Here is a 20,055-nt window from a genome sequence, read left to right on the forward strand (position 1 = left end):
GTATGTGTTATGTTTATGGAATCAAAATCTTACATACATTTCTGTTAATAAAAGACTAAAACAATAACCGATCGCGTTCACAATGGGAGAACTGCCGTCTTTCTTGCTGAAGTGACACGTTGTAAACTTTTGCAGTTTTCATTATCACATTTTGCTCATTACTTTGACAAAGTCTCTAAGTTGCTATTGTGGTCTGTCAGGCTGCACTGCTCCTCACAGCCTCCAGACACGGGCCCCATGCTGGCTTTAGCACGTTAGCATTTTAGCACGCCGTTCTCGCTAACAACAACTCCACTGTGTCAGACCCCGTTCGCTCACCAGGCCCCCCCCCGCTTCACAACTCCGTCACTTCGCCGCAATTCAACTGCAAGAGGCTATTTAGTCACATTTTTCATTGCGTTTAAAAGGCGCGTCATGTAAATTTTCGGTTGGGGGTCCGTCACCTGCTTGTTTCTATGGAGACGTCATTGCTCTGCTCGGAATGTTTCACAGTATGACATTAAGCAGCTCAACTTTACAGATCCGACATGTATCTTGGTCTGGTTTGGTCTCCATGAAATAAGTCTGTGCCATTAATTGATTTTTGATCGTGATTTCGATTACTGTATGAAACGATCTCCAAGCTCGTATAATCCAGTGGAAAGTTAAAGCTTCACAAAGTTTATTGAAAGAAAGTTTATTGAATTTTATCATTAAACATATTGCCCTTCTTCCTACGGGATTTGGCGCATTACATACGTCAGAACCAAATAGCAGCGATTGGTCCTGACGTATTATTGACGTAAATTTAAAAAAGTATCCACCTACTGACGAGTGAATGAATCCTAATGCTGCGAGGTCCAACTGTTTCCATGTTTTTTGTTTTTTTTTAATGAGTATATTAATTATTATTATTATTATTATTTTTTTTTTTATTTTTTTTTTATTGTCAGTATCATTATTATTGTTGTTGTTTTTATTATTATTCATTATTATCATTATTATTATTATTATTATTATTATTATTATTATTATTATTTTATTTTATTATTATTATTATTTTATTTTTATTGTCAGTATCATTATTATTGTTGTTGTTTTTATCATTATTATTATTATTATTATTATTATTATTATTATTATTATTATTATTATTATTATTATTATTATTATAGAGATTGTAGAACAGCTGGATATATAGTTTAGTAGTTTATATAGTTTTAGTAGTATTTTGGATACATTTGGGTACACAGTCTATATTTTAGGGATGTAACGATATCCAAATCTCTCGGTACGATATTATCACGTTACGCGTCTCACGGTAAGATATTTATTGCATTTTTATTTTTTTTTAGAGGCTGATATAATTGTAGATAGGACACTTTTTTTTTTTGCTTTTAAAATACCCTGACAAGATTTTGATGTGAATTATTTCCATCATAATCCCAAGAATTCAAGTAAAAACATATTTCTTCATGTTGTCTGCGCTGAAATGAATCATGGGATATGTAGTTTTTGATGTTTATAAGCTGTTGGTACTATAAAACCATGCATTTAAGCAAAGGATTTTGTAATTTGATATAATCTGATATATTGTGACAGGCCATGGTATTATTGTGAGACTTCTGACGATACCATATCACAATATTTTGGTTATTGTTACATCCCCGCTATATTTATTTTCAATTTGAAAGTTTTATGTAAATTATCAGTAACAAAGTGTTTTGTTTTGGTGTTTTTTTGAGAGAGAAATACATTGCGTAATAAAAAAAATAATCGTTGGAATAATCGTGATTTCAATATTGACCAAAATAATCGTGATAATGATTTTTTTTTTTTTTTTTTTTTTTCGAGCAGCATCACCATGAATATAGAAACATTTAACACGTACTGTGAAACATTTTAGACAAAGCAATAACATCTCCATGGAGAAAAGCATTTGACGGACAGTCCAAGTTAAAGAAAAATTACACAGTGCACCTTTAACACGCTTGGTTTAAGTTAGAGTTGTCAAAAAGTCCAAGAAAGCAGATTCCTATTTGAAAAGGTAGAACATGTTTAACTCTTTTTGTGAGTGGACTTGCATCTCCACAGATCTGACCTGTAACTTCACCTGGTAGTGTTTCTTGTTTCCATGGAGATAGATACGTTAAATGCCATATTGTGAAACATTCAAAGCGATAATCTCAATGAAGACAAGCATGTGCCACATCCTCCACCGGAAAAGTTCCACAGTGCACCTTTAACGTATAGATTTAAAGACATTGGGTATTAGTACTATATCTCTGAGTACCCGGAAAGATGCCTTGCAGTACTATTTTTAATACACAACTTCCATAAAGTAATATCTCAAGTGGATCAATAAAGTCTAAAAAGTTAACCATCGCCTCCAGCCGACTGAACCATGTAATCACCTTTAAAAGTCCCATTTTAAGTCTCGACGTGTTTATTTGCCCTCATGATCAAGGTTAAAAAAATAAAAGATATTTGGAGAGAGGAAAGTAAAGTCAAAGTGATTACGTTTGGCGGCGTGGAGTCTAACGGGGCAGAGATAATTACCCCTCCACGCACATATGAAGCTCAATTGGGCGTTAAGGTTTTGGATCAGCTCCAGTTTGGGTTTTGCTGTTGTATATTTGTATTTTGAGGGTGATATATACACCGCGTTTAGACTAGACCAAACGGTTGAGGCATCTAGGAAAAGGGTTCAACAATATAGTATGTACTACTGAATTTTAAACTTTTCAAGAGGTGTAAATGCTAACTAGAGGCACTGCAATATCTAAAGCTCTATTGCTTTACTATACCATATTTTACTTCACTAGACTTTACTATATTTTACTTGACTTCACTTTACTATACTTTACTATAGTACAAAAATAAGAAAACAAGAAAACAATTTTCTTCATTATTTGTCTCCAAAATCAAAATGAAAAAAAGGATAACGATTTGTTTTTTTCTGTTTTCGATTTTTCAGTTGTGCGGCAATTTTTTTTTTTTTTTTTTGACGGGTGGAAGCAGACAAAAAAAAAAAAAAAAAAAAAAAAAAAAACACAGCACAACTGAAAAATCTGTCGACACGGGCGCTCCTCCGGGCCCGACCCAACACTCGTACTGGTTTAGTCCTGGTTTAGTCCTGGTTTAGTCCAGGTTTAGTCCAGGTTTAGTCCAGGTTTAGTTCTGGTTTAGTCCTGGTTTAGTCCCGTTTAAGTCCTGTTTAAGTCCTGGGATCAGTCCTGGTTTAGTCCTCCTGGTTCAGTCCTGTTTTAGTCCTGTTTTAATTCTAGTTCAGTCCTGGTTTAGTCCTGGTTAATCCTCCTGGTTCATTCCTGTTTTAGTCCTGGTTTAGTCCTAGTTCAGTCCTGGTTTATTCCTCCTGGTTCAGTCCTGTTTTAGTCCTGTTTTAGTCCTGGTTCAGTCCTGTTTTAGTCCTGGTTCAGTCCTGTTTTAGTCCTGTTTTAGTCCTGGTTTAGTCCTGGTTTAGTCCTGTTTTAGTCCTGTTTTAGTCCTGTTTAGTCCTGTTTAGTCCTGTTTTAGTCCTGTTTTAGTCCTGTTTAGTCCTAGTTCAGTCCTGTTTTAGTCCTGGTTTAGTCCTGTTTTAGTCCTGTTTTAGTCCTGGTTTAGTCCTGGTTTAGTCCTGGTTTAGTCCTGGTTTAGTCCTAGTTCAGTCCTGGTTAATCCTCCTGGTTCAGTCCTGTTTTAGTCCTGTTTTAGTCCTGGTTTAGTCCTGGTTTAGTCCTCCTGGTTCAGTCCTGTTTTAGTCCTGGTTTAGTCCTGGTTTAGTCCTGGTTTAGTCCTGGTTTAGTCCTAGTTCAGTCCTAGTTCAGTCCTGGTTTAGTCCTGTTTAGTCCTGGTTTCAGTCCTGTTTTAGTCCTGTTTTAGTCCTGGTTCAGTTCCTGTTTTAGTCCTGTTTTAGTCCTGGTTTAGTCCTGTTTTAGTCCTGGTTTAGTCCTGGTTTAGTCCTGGTTTTAGTCCTGGTTTAGTCCTGGTTTAGTCCTGGTTTAGTCCTGGTTCAGTCCTGGTTCAGTCTTTAAAAGTAATTTTTCCATTATTCATTTAAACACAAAATGAAAAACTGAAAAAACAAATCATTATAATTTTTTTCATCTTTGGTTTTGGGGACAAATAATGAAGAAAATAGTTTTTTTTTTTTTCAATTTCTAATTTTTGGTTTTATATTGAAAAATGAATGAACGAATGATACACGGGATTAACATCTGCACGGAGAAAAGATTTTGACGGACCCTCCACCTGAAAAGTTACACAATGCACCTTTGACTCGTTCTTTTAACTCGTATTGATCACAGGCTCCTGAAAATGTGCAGTTTAAATCAATTTCTTGAGTTTTCTAGCCGTGTTTCCTCACGACGTCACTGCAAAGTATCAATAAACTCTCTCCCGGTTGAAACACCACAAAGCGCCTTCACCAGACCTGCTACTATCTCTTCTAATTGCGCGCGCTAAATGCTACACCTTCCGTCCGATCTAAACTTGAATGAAAAATAAGTCTGGACGTGTATCGAACTCTCGCCTCTTCGGTTCTCCTCTCGCTCCCCCCTGTCCCCGCCCCCTCCCCCCCTGCGCCTCGCTCATCCAATTAGGCCTCCGTCTGCGGGTTAATCAGCGGAGACATCCCTGACATGCCGCACGCGCATATAGACCCGGCCCGTACGCGTCTCCGAGGCCCGTCCTGCGCCGTTACCATGGAGACGCACGTGGCGACCGGGAGTGGAAGTGACAGAAGCAGATTCACTGTGAAAGAGTCAAGTCGTGAAGCGAACCTGTATTGATTTTGATTTAAAAAAAAAAAAAAAAAAAAAAAAAGAGAGTGTGAACCGCTTTTGACAAGAAAAATAAAACACAACACCAGGCATTTTTCTGTTTCGTCACTTTGAAATGTGTGTCAAAACGCAGTCTTGCTAAGCCATAGAAACGGTGTGTTTTCATCTAATAAGACAAATTGTAAAAAGCTTAAGTGCAGCACAGTCGTCCCTCACTAATGCGGTTCACCTTTTGCAGTTTTGCTGTTTCGCTGATTTTTTTTGTGTGCAATTTTGCATGCTTTTTTTTAACAGTGTATGAACGCACATTGTGTTCTCTCACTGCGTCCTGATTGGATAAGAGACTGTAGACCACTGTCAATCAATCTCCTCCGTGCCGTGTCTCCTGTACAGTGCAGAATGTTGAGTTGTTCAGTTTGCCAAATTTACATAAATGTTCGATGTCTAGCAGTGTGATTCTGAAGTGCTGCGTGTTTGCAAGTTTTCTCCCCGACAAAACCCACAATGTCGATGAAACGTTCCGCACTGACAAAAGCTCCTGCGGTCGCACCCAAAAGGCAGAGGACGATGCTGACCGTTCGTCCACAATAATCCGATGGAAAACGGCTCCAGAGACAAAACGATCTGACGAGGCCAGCTCCCACAAATTCATCTGAGTACAGATCTGATCCGGCACCATGTGGACGCCTGAAATCGCTGATACGCTGATGTAGGAGCTCTAGTTCCGTCCTTATTGGACCACTTCACTGTGACTTGTGCCTTCCTGATTCGCTGGGTTTGTGACATCGGTCATGTGACGCTATTGTAGAAAACAGTTTAAACAAACCAGAGACAAACAGGAAAACAGCAGAGATAGAACTACTTACTTCTTTCACACATTTCATCTTCCTCGACTCAAAATGTTCCGGTTTGTGTTTTTTTTTTTTTTTTTTGGCTTTAACGTTTACATGAGCAACTAGAACAAATATGGCCATTTGTTTTTTATCAATACATATAAAAACTAGAAAAGCACTCAGAGAGCGCAGACCTCCACCAAGGACTACCCCCATTTTTTATATAAATTGCAATAAAATCAGTCTTCTGGATCAGATCCAGATCAGCCTTTGGAATATGAAAGAGGATCCCATTGTCCATCCCTGAGTCAAATTTCATGGGGTTTGGTCAATAATTAACCGAGATATTGATAAACAAAATTTTTGGCCCCATTTACCACAATGTTAACTAAAATTTCAAAGTGATCTAGAATCCAGGATTTCTTTCGGATCACCCCCAAAATGAAATCAGTTCTTCCTTTTCACATTTCCGACAAATCCTGAAAATTTCATCAAAATCGGTCCATAACTTTTTGAGTTATGTTGCTAACAGGCAAACAAACAGACAAACGCCGGTAAAAACATAACCTCCTTGGAGGTAACAAACTAGGAGTCTCCCAGTCTCCACCTTCTAGTACTGGGCCACAGATTTCAAAATACATTATATTTCAGTTTTGTAATACTTAGCCGGTTGTTTTGTACTACAAGTTCTAAAGGAAACCATTTATTCTTGGCGAGTTAAGACAATAATTATACAAAATGAGATCAAGTTGAGAGCGTTTGTAATATGTTTGCTATAGGCAGGGAGCTAGACAAAAACACTCCTACACACATTTCCTACAGGCTTTTTGGTCCCCTGTGAAATATGAGAATGCCAGCCAACAATATGGTGCAGAGTGGCCCAGAGCTGCAGAAAATACTGTGCAACGCCAAACAAAGCCATGATATGAAAGTGAAGAGAGTTTCTGTTCCACTGTTCAGAATATTGAGACTCAGGGAAAAGCTGTAGTACTATAGTAAAAGTAATAATTCGAGTAATAATGTGCCATGGTGTTGGATGGAAATGTACTGGAATTCATTTTAAATTAAATTATGGATTTTATGATCTAATTCCATTATCAATTACAGTAAGTATGGGAAGATTGGAAAGGAAACATTTACTTTTTATGGTGAAATGAAGCTTTAATCGTTGATCTAGAGCAGGGGTATCCAAACTGTGGCCCGGGTGCCAAATGCGGACCTCACAGAAATTTTTGTTGGCTCTCAGGAACCTGCTGAATCAATCCAAGTGATTATGGACAGTACGTTCTTCTGCAAGTTCAAGTATTTCTAACAATGCCACTGCTATAAAAACTCAATGCACTGTGACTTAAATTAGTGTTACAATATATGATGTAGTTGTGGATATTTGTACTCTGCATTTTTTTGTTTTTTTTTTTTTTTTTTTGTATGTGTGTGCCCCATTGTGTGTTTTACTTTTTTTTTTTTTTACTTTTTAAATTTTGTATCTATTTTATATTGTTAATATTATATTTTATTTTATTTATTTTTGTTGTTATTATTTGGCTATTTTATTTACATGTTTTTCTGTTATGTAAAACATAAAAAATGTGAATTTAAACTTATTGGTTTAATTTTGTTTATTTAATTTATATATACGTTTTTAATTGTATTGTTTTTATTTATTTATTTTTTTTTTTGTAATTTTATTTATTTATTTACTTTTTTGTATTTTATTGTAGTTTATATTTACAGTTTATTTTAATGATTATCTGGCACTGTTGTTGTTGTTGTTGTTTTGGAGTATTTGTTCTAAACTGAAAATGCTGATAAATAAAATTGTAAAAAAAAAAAAAATAAAAAAATGCATAAAAATTTGTGTTCCAAGACTTTTTACAGGTACAGTGGTTCTGTCAAACTTATGTAAAATGCACCTGAAAAACTTTCTGTATTCACCACCTGTCTGCAACTGTGGTCCTCCGCTATCAATATGAGTCCACACTGTGTGCATAATTATTAGGCAAGTTGTATTCATGAGGATTTATTTTTATAATTGAACAACTACAGTGCTCTGGGTCAATCCGAAATGTTGATAAACCTCAAACTTAATATTTCAGAAGGTAAAAGTGAAGTTTTGGCTTAAGAGAAAATCTATGTGTGCACAATTATTGGGAACCTAATCTGCCCTACAAAGGCAGAACGCCGTAACATCATGTCAAAAATTAGTTCATGTCATTTTAATTGTATTTGAGACCTCCTTTATCATGTGAATAAATAACGTGAAAAAATATTGAGCGCAAAATTGACCTCTGACCTGCATAACTCCTTATTTTTGGCACATGATACAAAGGCAGAGAACAGGTCGTGTTTGAGCTCAATATTTTTCACATACAAATATTTCTTCATTATTCATTTCATCCAGCTAAACTCTGACAAGACTGAAGTCATAGTGTTTGGTCCACAGAAACAAAGGGACAGTGTCAGCATCACCTCCAGTCTCTCTCTCTAAAACCTTCAAATCAGGCAAGAAATCTAGGGGTAATAATGGACTCAGACTTGAACTTTAACAGCCACATCAAATCAATAACATCTGCAGCCTTTTACCATCTAAAAAACATAGCAAAAATCAAAGGTTTACTGTCTAAATCAGACTTGGAGAAACTTATCCATGCGTTTGTCTCCAGTAGGTTAGATACTGTAATGTTCTGCTCACTGGTCTCTCCAAACGAGCTGTGAGACGCTGCAGAACATCCAGAACATCCAGAACATCCAGAACATCCAGAACATCCAGAACATCCAGAACATCCAGAACGCTGCAGCTCGGGTCCTTACTTGAACTAGGAAGTACGAGCACATAAGTCCTGTGCTCAGGTCTCTGCACTGGCTCCTGTGGCTCAGAGACTTTAAAGCCGCTCTGCTTGTGTACAAGTCTCTCCATGGCCGAGCACCAAAGTACATCTGTGACATGTTAGTGTCATATGAACCATCTCGCACTCTGAGGAGCTCAGGGACCGGCCTCCTGCTGGTGCCCAGAGTCTGGACTAAACAAGGGGAGTCAGAGTTTCAGGTTCATGCAGCTAAAACCTGGAACAGTCTGAACATGTGAGACAGACTCTTCTGTGACGCTGTTTAAATCCAGGCTCAAAACATTTCTGTTTAACTGTGCAAATAACTGAAAGGTTTTCATTCCGCACTCTTCTCTCCAATTTATGTCTCTCTTTTTTTAATCTTCACGATTATTTATGTTTTGATTTGTTTTTATTATGATTTTAATGTATTTCTTATTCTGTAAAGCACTTTGAATTACTTTGTGTACGAATTGTGCTGTACAAATAAACTTGCCTTGCCTTGCCTATAGCAACTAGTTGTCAAATTTTGGGAGCCCTACCTATTATAATTTTGTCTGGACAAAACTAATTTGAAGTCATTTTTCTCAGTTTGACACTCTGGAGAATTAAGGTCTTTTGCCTTTGTAGGACAGTATTAATGTGCAAAATTATTACGCAACTAATGAAAAGTGAACATATTCCATTTTCATTTGTTCATTTTCATCTGTCTTTTTTTCCTCAACACTTTTCTTGCAATAAAACGTTTGCTGGTTCTGTGACCACGCCCCAGTATCTTCACAATATCAAGAGTGGTGCACGTTCTGAAAACTTTTGCAGTTTTTGACTTTTTAGAGCCAGTTAAATCTCTTTTTTGGCCCTTTTTGCCTGAGGAAAAGAAGCTGCTCAATAATTCTGCCCACCTTGATTTAGGGTGTTGATCTCCTTAAGCCAAACCCTCCCTCGTTAGACAAATCCACATCAGCGGATCTGCTTTAATCCACTAAGAATTCAAGTTTATACAGCTTGGAGTTGGAGAATATGCATAAAAATCATGATATGGTCAAAATACCCACTTGAGTAATAATTGTGGACACAGTGTATATGCAGTCTTCAGTGAGAAACCTCTGGACTCCCCTGATCTAGAGTTTAATCTGTTGTTTTGACACATGACACCACCTCAGCTGAGTTGCTATCTCGACATTGCATTAAGGGATTTCTTCTTAATAAAATCAGAAATATGAAAACACAATCCAGGTCTTGGAATCTGTGTATCATTCCTTCATTTGTTTTTCAGTATATAAAACCAAAAATAAGAACTGTTTTCTTCATTATTTGTCTCCAAAACCAAAATGGAAAAAACAGATAATGGCCATTTCCCGTTTCCCTGACTTAAACTGTGATAACGAACTGAACCAGGACTAAACCAGGATTAAAACTGGACTAAACCACTTTCCGTCCTGGTTTGATCCCTGTCTCAGTCTCGGTCTGGTCCCAGTCTTGGTCCCGGTCTTAGTCCCGGTCGCAGTCTCGGTCTCAGTGCTGATCCTGTTCCCGGTCTTGTCCCGGTCTAAGTCCTGGTATAAGTCCCTTGCTCAATCCGGTCCTGGTCCAGTCCCGGTCGAAGTCCCGATCTCAGTCCCCAGTCTCAGTCCTGGTCCTGGTCCGGTCCCAGTCTAAGTCCTGGTCTAAGTCCCATTCTAGTCCAGGACCTGTTTTAGTCCTGGTTTAGTCCTGGTTCAGTCTGACATCGCAGTTTAAGTCACAGGAACGGGAAACGGTCGTTATCTGTTTTTTTTTCATTCTTCATTTAAACACAAAATCGAAAACTGAAAAAACAAATCGTTAATCGTTTTTTTCATTTTGGTTTCGGAGACAAATAATGAAGAAAATAGCTGTTTTTAATTTTCTTATTTTTGGTTTTATATTGAAAAACAAATGAACGAATGATACACAGATTTCTTGGCTGTAACGGAGGTGAAATACTGTAAATTATCACGTGTTTATATTGCAACTTTCCACTTTTAAGCCACTCAAAGCTCTTTACATCCAGCAACCAGTGCAAATGTCCGTATCAAAATAGATAAATAAACATAATAAAGATTTCTTGTTAAAGTTTATGCTGATATCTAGTGGATAATATGACTAGGGTTGCCAGATATCAGGTGAGAAACAAGCAAACCGATCTAAAACAACAAGGACAAACTCGGAGCCACCACAGCTCACAGGTCTAACGATACAGAACAAAAACTCGCAAAGAAGTTCAAACAAGAAACTCTCTCAGAAGCAAGCCCCAAAGAGCACTTATAAAAAACCAGCCGTGCATAAACCAGCGTAGGAGAACATTGCGTGAGTGGTTTCCTACCTTCTTGGACAGCCTGGAAAGGGTTGTTCCCGTCCACAAACTCCACAGATACGGTGACCTTCTCCGTCTCCAGAATCTCGTTGTTCAAGTTGAGGTCGGCCACGGCGAGCCGGAAAACCTCGTCATCCTTACGGGCAGACTCGTCAAAAATGGCACCTGAAAGAGGAGATTAGAAAGTCAGTTATGAGGATTTAAATCAGCAAAAAGCAAAATTACAGACATGTCCAAGTATGTCATATTTATGTGTATGTTATGGTACTCGAAACCTTCTATAATGCATTATTCTTTCACTCTCAAGATTTGTTAAAGGCCCAATAATACACTATTTTCTGACACGTGTTATAATGTTTCCTCATCTCAAACAGACAGCAAAGTTCTGTGCATAATTAGGCTGAGTTCTTCCCTCAGACGGGAAACCATCTGTTCCAACTTGTGATGTCATGTGTTAAAACAGGAAGTGCTCCACTAGAATCATTTGGATCATTTTAGTTCCAGAAATGCCTTTCTCTGCTGAAGAAAAGGTAAAAGGTCGCCGTTTTAACTTGAAAACTACAGCTTCATGACATCACAAGGTGGAACAGAGCATTTTGAGCTCTGGAGATGTAGACAGACCAATATTAAAGGTACAAAACACAACTGTAGGTATGTTTTCACTGCGGTAACAGCATTATTAATCATGAATTAATTAGCCATTGCATTTATATAAGGCCTTTTAAGACACCCAAAGACGCTTTACAGTTCATTATTCATTCACTCAACACTCAGTGACGGTAAACTACTACTGTAGCCACAGCTGCCCTGGGACAGAAGCGAGGCTGCCCCATCGGCCCCTCCGACCACCACCATCACTCACACACACATCACTTTCATACTAGGCAATGTGGGTGAAGTGTCTTGCCTAAGGACACAATGACAGTTTTGCCACTGGCCTCCACTGTGGCTCCTGGTTTTCCCAGTGTCTCCCATCCAAGTACAAACCAGGCCCAGTCCTGCTGAGCTTCTGAGATCTGACAAGATCAGGCTTTGACAAACCGGTACGGCCACATTATCAATCAATCAATCAAACTTTATTTGTATAGCACTTTTCATACATTTGAAATGTAGCACAAAGTCACATTATGACTTGACTTAAAGGTTGTATAGAGGATTTTTAAGGGAATGCATGCATGACACCACCTTCCTCCTCCACAGGTCCCTCTACAAATAATATAGAGACCGACACCTCAGTTTTTAGACCCTTCGTCTGCTTCATTCGCGCAATCTCTGAAAGGAATCTCCAAGAATCACCTCAGTTTGTCCTTGCTCCTTTTCCCCTTCTCTTCTTCTTTCAGCGACCTCAAAAACTGACTTTCTTTTGCGGGGAACTGGTCGTGGAGTCTCATCTGACATCGCAACAAACTTTGTGCGAACTGCGAGGAAGCTACAATTAGAAAAAGCCTCTAAGAACCGCTGCATAGTTACCCTAGAAACGTAGGGAGTTAGATTGACAACCTAAGAGCCAATAGAAAATGAGGGAGCCTTTTTATCTATTGGCTGATGTTTATCTGGCCTCACTACGTCCACAGTTGATAGATTTGTATTCTTTTTTTGTTTTTTTGTCATCATAATTACAAGGCTGCTGAATCTCTGTAATGGTATTTTAAACTTTCATTGACAATTTGAAACAAAAAAAAATCCTCCATACAACCTTTAAAGCTCACAAGAGTCAATTTTGTGTACTGTATTTTTCAGACTATAAGGTGCAGTTAAAATCCTTTAATTCACAAAAATTGACGGTGCGCCTTATGTATTTATTCTGGTTGTGTTTACTGACCCCGAACTGATTTTATGTGGTACACAGCGCTCAAAAATCTGTCAAAATGTTTTAGTACGACTTTGGTAAACTACGAAGTCGCACCGGTTGATGGATTGTCTGAGCATTACAAGTTGCGGAGTAACACACATTCGCCAAGACGTGGGCGACGCCGGGTGAGTTACACCGCGATCTGCCAACGGTGTGTGGACTCCTGGGCTAAGGGATCAGCCTCAAGTGACGCTCGAGCTTTCATGAATCATCACTGAACAACTAAGTTACAGCAACAAGACTAACTCAGATAATGACGAGAGGATCCGGGCTTGATGCCGAAATCGCTCAACTGTTAAACTCAGACACTTGAAGATGGAGAATTTGATGGATTTTATGTGTTACAACTGAACAATGCTGAGTTATTGTGAAAAAGTTGAATAAAGTTTGACTGTTTTGTTTCACTTAATGCGCCTTATGTATGAAAATAGATGAGAAAATTATTGATATTGCGCCTTATAATCCGTCGCACTTCATCGTCTGAAAAATAAGATCTTTAAAACATTTCCAAGTCACAACTGTCCTGGGGCTGACAGACGAAAACGTGGCTTCGAGTCTGTGCCAACTGTCTTCTCCAACCAGCAGCGATCCAAACCTGTGTGTGTGCGTTGCCCAAGGACACAACAGCATTATGAAGTGTCAGTCCCTCAGGCTTCGGGAAGTAACGGCAGCTGATATGTGACGCGTTCGCAAGCACGGTGACAGTTCAATGAATGGCTCCCAGCTAGCAGCCAAAACATGTCAAGGAAGTAATCAAACTCCTCATACGTCGTCTTTAAATGAACCAAAAGTTTGTGGATATGAAAATAAAATAAAGGTGTGTGGATTAAAGGGCCTATGTTTCCCAAAATGGTGAGATTTAAGCCATGTTATAATGTGGTTAACTCATCAAAAACATACCTCAGGTTGGAATTAAAAGGGTAAATCGTCATGTAAAATAGTTTATAGGAGTTTTTTTTTCCATTTTCAAGGCAAGTGCATCACATCAAGGGACTTTTCATCTACTCACACAGAGTCCAGCGTCAGTTTACACACACACACACTAGGAGCGGGTTTCACCTGTCGGATTTGACTGCTCTACTGACAGTGTTTATGTTTGCAGCTGGATTTGGGCCGCCAGCCTTTAGGTCTGAAGAAAACTCTCTACATCAGGGGTCGTCAATCTCGACTCCAGCCCCCAGTATTTATATTTAAATAATTATATGACCGATTTGACATACATTTGCCAGTGAATTTTCGTCACTTGACAATCTCGAGATCAAACAGTGAAGGTCGACGCAAGTGCAGAGTTCTGTAGCGTGGTTAAGTAAAACGCAAAGAACAGAGAACAAGAACAATAAATATCGTACCATGAGATTCATATCATGAAAATATCGTACCAAGAGATTCATATCGTGAAATATTGCACTGCGAGATCCGTATTGTGAAAATATCATTCAGAGAAATCAATATCGTGAAAATATCGTGCTGAGAGATTCTGAGAGATTCATATCACGAAAAGGTTGTACTGAGAGATTTAGATCTCGTTACATCCCTACTTTTTCTCTTAAGAGTCGGATTTACGTAATATAGGATCTTTAAAAAACTAAACGTTCTGAACTGCTCGCATTTCTTGTATTTATTATTTTCTTCATGTAAATATTTCCGTAGTTTTCAAATGTCTCTTGGATGTGAAGAGCACACTGCCAACAAAATCTTATCAAATTTTGCCAGAAAAATTGCAATTTGAAACCAAATATTCCCCAAATCCTCGGCTCGGCGGTCTTCAGGGAGAATAAAAGGCTGGTAGACGTGGCCCGTTCCACATAATTAGCCATGTGTTATCTTTTTGTTCATTAACTCGCTCTCAGCTGTTCATTTGAAGCCATTTTGTCCCTGAACCCATTGAGCTACTAATTGTGTAAAGCCAGTTCATTGAGGCAAAGCTAACCGCATCCCACTGACCAGAAAATAAGGCTAATACACCAGATGTGCAGCTGCAGGGCCTCAAAACGCATCAGGACGGAGTTTTGTCAATAAAACAGTTAGACAAGACTGATACAACATTATATTTTATGGTATTATATGATATTAAATGGTTTCTATCACGCCGTTTTCTAATCTATTTTATGTTATAATGTTGTTTCCTCATCACAAACCGACCTGCAGTTGTGTTTTGCTTCATTCACGCTTGTTTAACACAAAAGAGTTCTTCCCTTTAACGTAAAACACTCAGTTCACTTGGTAATATAGGAAGTCAGAGGTGGGACCAAGTCGTGGTTTTGTGAGTCTCAAGTAAGTCAAGTCTTTGGCCTTAAGTCTCAAGTCAAAGACAGGCAAGTCCAAGTCGAGTCTCGAGTCACTGGCCCATAAGTCCAAGTCAAGTCCAAATCGTCTGCTTTGAGCTACAAGTCTTTAAACCAAAATACCAAATATATCTAAAATTCATATAAATTGCAAAAAATCATAAACTAAATTTTACTTAAAATTCATGGTAAATGTATATATGAGTATTTATATAAGAGTTGTAGAAATCCAAATTTTTCCTTTTTAAATGTCTTGGCAAGATCTTAGTGCGAATTATTACGGTCAAAATAGAAAGAATTCAGATTTAAAAGAGCTAAATACCAGTTATTGTATCGTATGTCTGCACTGAAATGGAAGGATCATGTTCTGTGTAGTTCCCTCTGTTTGACTGTATTGTACTTCACATTACTATATTGTACTGCATATTACTGTATTGTACTGTATATTACTGTATTGTACTGTATATTACTGTATTGTACTTCACATTACTATATTGTACTGTATATTACTGTATTGTACTTCATATTACTGTATTGTACTGCATATTACTGTATTGTACTGCATATTACTGTATTGTACTGCATATTACTGTATTGTACTGCATATTACTGTATTGTACTGTATATTACTGTATTGTACTTCACATTACTATATTGTACTGTATATTACTGTATTGTACTTCACATTACTATATTGTACTGTATATTACTGTATTGTACTGCATATTACTGTATTGTACTTCACATTACTATATTGTACTGTATATTACTGTATTGTACTTCACATTACTATATTGTACTGTATATTACTGTATTGTACTTCACATTACTGTATTGTACTGCATATTACTATATTGTACTGTATATTACTGTATTGTACTTCACATTACTATATTGTACTGTATATTACTGTATTGTACTTCATATTACTGTATTGTACTGCATATTACTGTATTGTACTGCATATTACTGTATTGTACTGTATCTGTATTGTACTATTATATATTGTACTGTATTTACTGTATTACTGCATATTACTGTATTGTACTGCATATTACTGTATTGTACTGCATATTACTGTATTGTACTTCACATTACTATATTGTACTGTATATTACTATATTGTACTGTATATTACTGTGTTGTACTTCACATTACTATATTGTACTGTATATTACTGTATTGTACTGCATATTACTGTATTGTACTGCATATTACTGTATTGTACTGCATATTACTGTATTGTACTGCATATTACTGTATTGTACTGCATATTACTGTGTTGTACTGTATATTACTGTATTGTACTTCACATTACTATATTGTACTGTATATTACTGTATTGTACTGCATATTACTGTATTGTACTGTATATTACTGTATTGTACTGTATATTACTGTATTGTACTGCATATTACTGTATTGTACTGCATATTACTGTATTGTACTGCATATTACTGTATTGTACTGCATATTACTGTATTGTACTGTATATTACTGTATTGTACTGCATATTACTGTATTGTACTTCACATTACTATATTGTACTGTATATTACTGTATTGTATTGTAAATTACTGTAGTACATTTGAGGATACCTCACATATCACAGTACTTCAGTTTCATCCAAAGTAACAAACAGAGAAGTGGGAGGGACATGTTCCAGTTTGTTCCTGTAAAATTCAGCACTGCATTTATCAACTGAAAAGAGAAAAGTATTTTCTAAAAACATATTTTTTTAAATTTTTTAGGAGAAGCATCAAGTCTTCTCAAATCACAGGCCTCAAGTCCAAGTCCCAAGTCTTAGTCCATTTTATCAAGTGAAATCTCAAGTCCTAAAAACAGTGACTCAAGTCCAAATCGTAGCTTGCAGGTCTCCACCTCTGCAGGAAGTTCTCCACTGTGTTTTTAAACTCCATACACCTTCATTTGAATCATTTGGATCATTTCAACCCTGGAATTGCCAAACTCTACTGAACTAAAGGTAAAAGAAGCTGTTAAAGACTACCACTACATGACATCACAAGGTGGAACAGAGCATTTCGAGCTTTGGAGATGTAGACAGATGAATAATAAAGGAGCTCAAACATGTGTGAATGAAACAAAACACAACTCCAGGTCTGTTTTTGAAGAGGAAACAACATTATAACATATAATCCTAACATAAAGCTCCCAAGAGTCAATTATGTGTAATATAGAACCTTTAACAATGAAAACTGTTTTATGTCTTCAAATTCAGAACGGTGTGATTGACAGGTGGTTTGTCCAATCAGGGACTGTCCAAAACAAACACAGTTTTACAAAGAAACAAGAAAAAAAACTTAAAAAACATGCCGATTTCCACAGAATTAATGAATGAAGCACTAAAAAAAGAAAGAAAGAAAAGAAAAAGTTGATAAATTACAAATGAACAAAGAAGGTGGTGACCAGACTGAGAGTTTGTCTGTATCTGTGGGACCAGAATGATGAAAAATGAGGCAATGGCGATAAAAAATTTGAAACAAAAAATTATCTTCTGAATGGCGAAAAGTCCTAAAAATGTTGCATGTAACAGGAAGCTGAAAGAGAACCAGTCTGAATCCCAGGCTACCAACTAGTCCAGTGTTACTCAAACCTTTTTTTTTTTTCTGGGGACCCACATTTAAAAAGTCAGAAACCTTCGCAACCCAAGTCAATCGGCATTATTCATAAATCACAAAATAAAAGTGGATTTGACCATTATTGAACATTAATGAGGATATTTTATTGTTGACTGAGTGATTGTGTCTCTGAACAATTAGTATTACTCAAGTTTTAAACAATGAAAAACAGGAATTGAAGCAGCAATAAAAGGATCCATAAGTCGCCTATTTATTTTTCTTTTCAACATTCAATTGAACCAGTAATATTGGAACAAAATAGTCAATAAAATAATTACAAAAAGATTAGAAATTATACAAAACATGTCTTAACATTTCAACCAACATGCAGATCATGACAAGGTGACCCCTATAAAAAAAATCTCTTGCGACTGACCAGTTTTTGGGAAAAAGCAGACATGTCAAACTCAGACCCGGGGGCCAAATTTGGTCCGTGGTATAATTATATTTGGCCCGCGAGATCATATAAAATATATATTAGAGCTGCCCACCAGCTACAGATAGACTATAGAGACATTATTTATTTCAAATTTTGTTTTTATTTTATATTCTGCTTGTTCTGGATTCAGTGTTTAAAGGTTGTATGGAGGATTTTTTTTTAGTTTCAAACTGTCAGTGAAAGATTAAAATACCATTACAGAGACGCAGCAGCTTTGTAATTATGATGACCAAAAAAAAAGAACGAAAATCTATCAACTGTGGACGTGTTGAGGCCAGATAAACATCAGCCAATAGAAAACGAGGCTCCCTCATTTTCTATTGGCTGTTGGGTTGTCAATCAAACTCCCTAGTATAACTGACTCGTCGGAGCGCGGGGATTACGTGGTTTACGCAGCGGTTCTTAGAGGCTTTTTCGAACTGTCGCTTCCTCGCATTTCGCACAAAGTTTGTCACGACGGCGGACGAGAATCCACGACCGGTTCGCCGCGAAAGAAAGTCCGTTTTTGAGGTCGCCGAAAGAAGAAGAGAAGAGGAAAAGGAGCAAAGAAAAACTGAGGTGATTCTTGGAGATCTCGTCCAGCGATGGCGCGACCGAAGCAGACGAAGGGTCTAAAAACTGACGCGTCGGTCGCTGAATTACTTCTAGACAGGAAACTTCAACAGTAATTCTGAATGTGCACAAGGACTGTCGCTGTATTTCTCTTCCCTTAAAAAAATCCTCTATACAACCTTTAAGCAAAACTATTATTAAACATTTATTTTAATAAGAAAAGGTTTAACATTACATATCTCGAAAGAAGATAAAACATGCAGATGTTGTTGTAATTTTTCAATAAATGTTTAGTTTGGCCCACGACTTAGTCACAGTTTTTCGTTTTGACCCTCTGTGAATTTGAGTTTGCCAACCCTGCACTAGAGCATAATAAAGCTGTACTATGGAACTTTTCTGGTGGAGGGTGCATCACTAGTCTCATGAAAATGGTGTTCCACATCTGGGTACATTTGCTCAATTACAGTTGTTTATATCACCAAAAATTACTTGTTTTGGTGGATTCATCTGCTTGTTGCCAGGGAGATCACCAAATTTTGTGCCATTCTGTGGAACATTTCTGGCAAAACAATCGATCTTCATTAAAAGAAGAAAGTCTCATTCCCTCCAGCTAAAAGCCCACATATACATGGGTCTTGGTTTCTTGTTTTATGCAACATTTTGACGACTTTCTACCGTCCAAATGTCACGATATTTTGTTGTTAATTGTCAGTTACTATGGCAACGATCTTCATTTTAATCATTCCGAAACCAAGTCATTGTTTCGCAAGTCTCAAGTAAGTTTCTAGTACGAGTCAAGTCCCGAGTCAAACACAGACAAGTCCAAGTCGAGTCTCGGGTCACTGGCCCATAAGTCCAAGTCAAGTCCAAGTCGTCTGCTTTGAGCTTCAAGTCATTTCAAGTCTTTAAACCAAACCACCAAGTATAAGAGTTGTTTCCTTTTTCAGAATAGTCAGAATAAAAATAATTCAGATTTAAAAGAGCTTCTGAAGTCTTCTCAAGTCACAGGCCTCAAGTCCGAGTCAAGTCCCAAGTCACTGACCTTCAAGTCCAAGTCGAGTCCCGAGTCTTACTCTGCTAAACACTGGATTAAAGCTGCATTGTGTAACTTTTCTGTTGGATTTCCGTCCATTTTTTGCTTTTTCTCCATGGAGATGTTATCGCTTTGTCTGGAATATTTCACAGTATGGCATTAAACCTTTTTTCTTTTTTCTTTGTTCATGGAAATCAGGCTAAGTTACAGGTCAGATCTGTGGAGAGGCGACCCCGCTCACAGTCAGAATTTGTATTTTTCTTGGCATTTTTACGATATAAAACCACCTGTAATTGAATAAATGTGAAGTAAAGCTGATTAATGTCACACTGTGGAACATTCGAAGCAGAGCAATGACAAATCCACAGAAACAAGCAGGTGAAAAGTTACGCAACGCAGCTTTAAACTGGGGAAAACTGTCACTTTAAAGCATAAAATTTCCTCGGAAAAATGAAAGGGAGATCCATTAATGAACGCGGTGAATTCTTAAACACTTCAGTCA

The 20,055-nt window shown here is 37.4% G+C and overlaps 1 protein-coding gene across 1 annotated transcript in view; it reads right to left on the bottom strand.

The window, feature by feature from the left end:
* The window catches only part of grid2 (glutamate receptor, ionotropic, delta 2), a 1,594,008-nt gene that overhangs the window by 1,396,604 nt on the left and 177,349 nt on the right, over positions 1-20,055 (bottom strand). The window contains exon 2 of the mRNA XM_055161426.1: positions 10,763-10,918. Within this exon, the coding sequence (XP_055017401.1) occupies positions 10,763-10,918 (156 nt within the window). The remainder of the gene's footprint in view (positions 1-10,762; positions 10,919-20,055) is intronic.

Source organism: Boleophthalmus pectinirostris, unplaced genomic scaffold (genome assembly GCF_026225935.1).
Source record: "Boleophthalmus pectinirostris isolate CB_2022bp ecotype Guang Dong unplaced genomic scaffold, ASM2622593v1 HiC_scaffold_4, whole genome shotgun sequence".
Classification (NCBI taxonomy): Eukaryota; Metazoa; Chordata; class Actinopteri; order Gobiiformes; family Gobiidae; genus Boleophthalmus; species Boleophthalmus pectinirostris.